At 45.6% G+C, this 6,952-nt stretch overlaps 1 protein-coding gene across 1 annotated transcript; it reads right to left on the minus strand.

Annotated features, from left to right (window-relative positions):
* Positions 1–617: 617 nt before the first annotated feature.
* On the minus strand, positions 618–6,629 carry LOC123104149 (E3 ubiquitin-protein ligase UPL5). Its single transcript, XM_044525905.1, has 3 exons — positions 4,805–6,629; positions 1,993–2,576; positions 618–1,103 (listed from the first exon to the last, which is right to left on the minus strand). The coding sequence occupies exons 1-3, from the start codon at positions 6,498–6,500 to the stop codon at positions 840–842; spliced, it is 2,544 nt and encodes an 847-aa protein (XP_044381840.1). The 5' UTR covers positions 6,501–6,629; the 3' UTR covers positions 618–839.
* Between the last annotated feature and the right edge of the window lie 323 nt (positions 6,630–6,952).

A 6,952-nucleotide genomic window follows, 5' to 3' on the forward strand; every position in this document is an offset into this window, starting at 1 on the left:
GTAGTTTCTCGACCGACAAAACCAAATCTCCTGACGTCTTCCATGTTTATTCACTGCCCAATGGATCTCTGCGACGCCATGGCCATTTCTCGGTGCTGAAAGATTCGTCCAAGCCAGCTTCAGGCGGTAATGCAAGTGTCCACAAATCTACTGCCAATGTTTCAATCCCCGAGCTGCCATGGGATTACTGGAGGCACTCCACTTGTTAACCGGCAAGTTTTGACCAGGTTCACAAAACTGGGGGCAGATCGACAAAGGCAGAAACCAACAATGTACTCCAATCCCACGCAAAAAAAAAAAAAAAAAAAAAAAAAAAACAATGTACTCCAACAACAGCTTCCAAACCGCAGATCTGCAACCGGTTGCCATAGCCTGTATGTCACACCTTCATCCATCCATCCACTGGCAGCCAGAACTAACTTGAAAGATGTTGCAGTTAGTACCATCTGCTGTTGGGATGACTGGTACTAGCTATACATACAGGGTCGCAATGTGCGCGCATTTCACTCCTTCAGGCCCTGTTTGGATTTCCAATGAACGCCAGGATCACACGAATTTTGCGCTTCGATCCAAACAGGGCCTTGGGAAGAAACAGAACATTAACAAACAACGGCAAGTTAACAGGATGGGCGAAGAAAATGAACCTTGCACTCTTCTGATTCCACCTACATCAAGGTTAAACGACCGGGGACGCTAACTTTCCATACATACAAATCAAACCACGGCAGCCTAATTTTTAAGCTCTCTACTGGCAATAGATTTAAATGGGATAGATAAGGGTTGTTGCTAACTCGATATGTACAAAATGTACCACTTTGGGTTTCCCACAGCCAAGCATCCTACCACGTACCGAAGCTGCAGCTCACATGCTCCTGTGTGATCTTCTGCAGCTGGCTCTGCATCACCTTGAGGGACGGGTATGGGGGGAGGCAGAGGCGGTAGAAGCATGTGTGCGAAGACGGGAGATGGTCGGCTGACTCCGTTGTCTTGTATATGTACAGCTTTGAGCTCAGCCCACCAAAGCCTTCTGAGGGCAAATATTTCACTGACGTCCAGAAGAAGAGGAGCTGCCTCTGTTGCTCAACTGTCATGCTCTCGACGGCCTGCCATGTGAATAAACAAGTACACACAACTGATTAGAGATGCATAAATTGATAATGGTACAAAAGAAAGATACACAAATTTCAACTGAAACTTTTCACACATACACATGAGATATAACAGTGAGCACAGATAGGGACAATGTGCTGGCTCTTTGCCATTAAATTTGCACAATTCACTATATTTAAAACAATGGTTGATATCAGCACCACACCAACTCTGCTCGAGTGTTGGGAAAAGCTGTTTGGTTGTACTCATCTCATTACACAAAGGACGAGCATGGTTTTCTTTTTAGAATGAGTACGGTAAGTGTTACATAACTCCGATAAGCTAGAAAAAATGATGCAATCATAGTTGGGATTTTAACATATGCAGGATCACATGTTAACAGTCTTGTCAGTGAACACAACATACGATTTCCCAGTTCTTTGCACCAACCAGCAAGAATACTGGCCAGGCTTTGTTTGCTTACTTGCCTCGGTCACAAACTCACACTAGAACCAAAAGAAGAACCACTATTTTTTTTTCTGCAATGATAGAAGCAGTTCAATCATTTTTGTTGGGAAAATAATATACAGGATGGCACATACAAAATACTGGGTATCAAGTGAATAGATCTTAATGGATACATGGATGTCAGGATTGTGATCTAAATATCTCTTGCACATTCCACCACACGTATATACCTCACCCATTTATCTATGGTTGATATCAATATTTTCTCCTAAATCTACATGGAGTCAAAGTAAGAGATGGTATGAATCACAAAAAAAAGTGAGATGGTATGTTGACCATGAGAAATTGGGAACATGGGATGAGCAGGTGATTAAAGCATATCATGGCATGGAATAAAATAAATGAAAATCCATGGCTAAGTAATACACGGCATACCTTCCAGAACCAGTTAACATGGCGATCTTTTTCTTTGTAGCCATTATATTGAGTATGTGATCTCCAATCTTTCAGATTTATAGTATTGTTGCTTCCCCCTAACATTCGGTCAAAGTCTTCTAGATCCAAACACCCGAAAAATACCTCCCGGAGTTTCGGATTAGCTAATATGTCACCAAATCCTTTTGCAAAATTGGCCAGCTGCTCAGAAATAGAGTCGACAAAGATATTCTTAATAAGAAGATCAATGTAGTGCTCTCTGTTACTGATGTTCACAGAGATATCCTGCCCTCCTTTGCAAAGCTCAATAGTCTTTCGAGACCCTAAGGTATGAACATCTCGGGAAAATGTTAAAGTTAAATCATCAATCTCGGCAGCACCCATCTCTAGAATTCTTTTACAGCTTGCATACGTGAAAGGGTCTGCAGCAGAAATGTCTTCCAATGTAATACTTCTCCCGGCAAGATACAAAAATAAGGTGCGGTCCAAAACTATCCCTACTTGCACTTTATGCATCAATGCTAATCCAATTACTCGTCCTGAGAAAACAAAGTATTTCAGGTGCAGTGGATCAACAACAGATGCTGCAAAGCACAGAGAAGTACCAAAAGTTAGAAGATATTCAATCAGCACCGACTTGGTTTGCGGACATAACGTGTCTCATCAATATTGAATGCATAAGAACCACAATTAAGTAGAAGAAAGCCGAAAGATTGCTCATTTGCTCGAATAACTAGAATTAAGTACAGTTTGATGTGAAGTTTATTTCAGAAAGGAAAATTGCCCCAACAAGCCTGACAAAACTATTTCAGCTTGTCAATCAAGCCTCCTCCAACTTCCAATTTGTTGATTTGAGCCATGAACTATCTGGTATTTGCAATTAAGCCCGACAAAACTGGTTGGTAATTAGAGCATCCACTGTTTGTTTTTGCTCTAATTATGCCACTGCTAAAGAACATCTAGTTAGAACCTTACAACTAATATGTCTTCTATATGGGCGTTATTTGAGCAAATGAGTATTCATACTGAAATTTCAGAAGGTTTATTGGGGCTTGTGAGTGTTCTTAACTAAGTTTAAGCAATAGTTAAAAGTTTGAACAATAGTTAGCAAAAGGGTCAAGACAGCTAAAACTAAAAGGGGTAGTTGATGGGTGAAAAGAACAAAACTGCACTTAAAGGCTTGATTGCACAAAAAACTGAAGTGTTGAGGCCTGAGGGGGCTCAAATCGGCAGCATTAACTCCTTGATCACCTAGATGGAAATAGGTTGAAGGCTTACAGTCCTATTTTGCCTTTCTGAAAATATATGTGCCACTATATGTCTACAGGGTAGACAGGTTGGTTGCTATTAGGCTAACCAGATGATCATTTTATATTTCCTTGAATCCAATAAGAAATTACCCCTGTATTTAGGCAAAAGGGTAATTAACTCACTACAAACGGTTTAGCATTCCCCTATATAAGAAGTTTGCATATCTTATGCAAAAAGTAGTTTTTAGTGACTTGGGACAGATCTGTACTTATTGATATGGTTAGTGTTATTTCACACACTTTCAAATGAATATCGAGATGTATCAGAATATTCCTAACAGGACCACTGGGAGCCACTGTGCAAGGTTCAAGCTGGACAGCAGAATGGATAATCTGCCTCTTAATAGGAATTTTAACTGCAAGCTATTGATCAAAGGAAATAGGGTATGAGAAAGAAAAAGGATTATAGATTTTATCTCAAGTTTTAAACATGCGCAGATAAAAATAAGCTTTTAGACCAAGTATCTCTTCATCGCATATTAAGAAAGGCTACTTGTGAGATATGAACAAGCCATTGTTTCGTTAGCAAATAGAAACAACGAGTAGCCACAACAAATTTACAAAAAAAATTGCCTACACCCTCACCCCTGTATGGACATCCTCACACCCAACATGCGTGACAAAAAGGCGTATTTGGAGTAACTTGTACCAGCACATACATATGGTAACCAGAGTGTGTAACAGGCACAAACACGCAAAAGTTAGTGAGACATCTCCTCAGGCTTAATAAGCTCACCAAGCAGACAAGTAATGGCGTCAGGTACACCTGTCACAGTTTTGACTGCCCAATAGCCAATTTGATCCCAAGGCAAAGAATAACCAGTTACACCAAATGATGCAGTCAAAACAGCCAAAAGGCAAGACTACAATGTCCCAGCTTTGGTTTTGTATGCTAGATCGGTAGCATGGTGCATGCCAACTAGTACTAGAAGTACATATTGTAACTAATAAAACAACCATCCTTTATTTGTGTGAAAATGAAAATGTAGCCCCATAAGCAGCCATATGATTTGCAGACCTTCTACAGTTAAATTCATTTCAAAATACTAAGTGGATGTTTCAACAGATTGGTCAAAAGAAACACATTTTGCAATCATTAGTTCTTTTAGATTGAGAAGAATGTCCTTTCCAGGACATCCGGCAATAGAGCAAACTACCTTTTCTCTTTCGTTAGCTTATACTACTGGGTATTGACCTACATTCATCGAAACCAGTTGCAGAGCCTGTATGTAGTGGCATTCATATGTATGAGACTTTCAAGAAAAAACATGCACTGCGCGATAGAAAATTCAGATGAACAAATCATATTCATCCCACTAAGCTAAGATATGCAGTTATTTATTATACCACACATGTAAAAAGACCTGGGTCAACAAGCGAGCTACACTCATCAGCTTATTCAATTCAGATTTCCGAGTTGTTCAGTCAAAGTGCCGTACCAAATTACCAATAGAAGTATAGAACTGGATATAAAGTGGCAAGTTAATACCAAGAGAACTTACTTCCATTCAAGTAGAACCTCCGTTGATCATTAGGACAAGGCAAGAAGAGTACTTGCTGTGGGCTGAACAGAGCTTGAGACACCATGCAGAACCACTCCCTCAGAACACCAGGGCCAGTAGCCTCCTCATTCTTAAACTCCATAAACAGACCACTGTGAAGCTCACTGGGTTTGGCCTGTGTGATGTACTCGAAGGACTCATCCAGTAAACGTGACCGGTCGATCAACATCTCATGCAGCTCCCCATAGTCATCCTTCCCCTCAGAAAACAACATTAAGACCAAGTTCCTTCTTGCTTCGAAGCAGAGCAGATCCTTATGCTTCATGAGCCAGTGGAGATGCTCGTTCCTCTTGGAACAGCGCACGAGCGCATTGAGAGGTGCTTTGTGTGCCAGCAACACGAACCGCAGGTTGTGTGCCACATCCTCGAATATCCCTGAGATGAAATCCAGTTCTGTCAATATGGCAAGGATATGTAACCGGGTGACCCAGATAGGTTGATTTTCTATGACCCCCCTAGTGTCAGATGACAGAGACGAAAGATCCATTTCCAACCTCTTGAGACACTCATCCACCCTTTTGAGCAGGTTCATCGACATTTCGTGCAACTCCCATACCCATGTGTCAGTACGCTTACACTCCCTGCTGTACATATTCTTTGGCATTGAGCCGTCAGGCATCCAAAGGAGTACCTGCTGGCGCAGGACTTTAAAGAAGTTTGAGAGCTCTTCAAGGTCTGTCCTTGGCACCAGCATGGTCTCTGATCCAAGTCCATTCAGGACCAGTTCAACAATCTCTCTGGCAAACGGGAGGACCTGCTCGATCACCTTGGTGGGCGATTTGGAGGCACCGAGCACCGAGAGCGGCAAGCAGAGCACCGATGCAAGTGTGTAGCGGCATGACTTGTAGAGAGAATCCTTATTGCCCGCGGTCAGAGCAAGCAGGCGGCAGAACTCGAGCAGCACAGGCGCCGTGACGAGCATGACATTAGGCGGCAAGGTGGCAGGGTCGGTGCTGAGGAAGCATCTGATGGCGCGCTCGGCGTAGGAGCGCGAGAAGGAGAAATCGGAGAGGTAGAGGCGAACCAGCGCGATGGCGGCGCCGGACTGGAGGAAGATGTCGAGGTAGTCCTCGGCGTGGCGGTCGGTGCTGCCGGTGTCCCCCTTGGCCCTGCGATCGTTCCGGTTGTGCTGGCTGCCCGGGTCGCAGCAGGCTATGTACTCCTTGACGAGGTCGTCGAGGGTGTGGGCGGAGTCGGTGCCGGCGTCCCTGGAGGCGGCGGTGGCGGCGATGTGCGAGGCGAGCTGCCAGGCCTTGGGGTGCGGGGTGGAGCGGAGGCGGGCGGCGAGCTGGAGGGTGGAGTCGGGCGCGAGGCCGAGCGACGCGACGGTGGCCTCCGGCTGGAGCTGGCGGCCGGCGTAGAGGAGGCGCAGGTCGCGGCCGTAGCCGCAGTCGGCGAGGTGGGCGAGCACGGCGGCGACGGTGTCGTCGGCCGCCGCGTGTATCGCGATGGTCTTGGAGTCGGTGGCGCGGACGAAGAAGTGGAGGCGGCGGGGCGGGGGCGCGTAGAAGGCGGCGGCGGCGGAGGAGGAGGAGGCGCCGCCGGAGTGGGTGGTGGTCATGACGGGCGCCTTGGAGGAGGCCGGGAGGGCATGATCGGGGGCTTCGCGGCGGCGCTTGGCGTGGCGGCGGTACATGCTTAGATCAGGACCATCGGAGGGCGGGGGGGAATCGGGGAGGGTTTTGGAGCGGAAATTGGGGGCACGGAGGAGGACGACGCGGAGAGGTGGGGAGGGGAGGAGGGGAATGGTGGGGGTGTGTATGTGTGTATGAGTAAACAACCCTCCTCCTCTTCTGCTTTGTTCGGGTCAGACCTCCTCCTCCCCCCTCTCTCTCTGACCCCGTTCTGCTTTGATGATCGCGTTCGGCGTTTTCCCTTGGCCTTTTCCTGCCCCTTTTACTCTTTCGTCCATTCATCGCAGTTTATTTAGGCTGCATTTCCCCCTCCTATTTTGTCTCTCTAATGACTTGCGTAAACCTACAACAAGCCTACCCATCATTCGCCGCTAAAATGTTACTCCCTCGGTTCACAAATATAAATATAAGATGTTCTAACTTTTAAATGAGATGTATGTAGGCATGTTTTAGT

Source organism: Triticum aestivum, chromosome 5A (genome assembly GCF_018294505.1).
Source record: "Triticum aestivum cultivar Chinese Spring chromosome 5A, IWGSC CS RefSeq v2.1, whole genome shotgun sequence".
NCBI lineage: Eukaryota > Viridiplantae > Streptophyta > Magnoliopsida > Poales > Poaceae > Triticum > Triticum aestivum.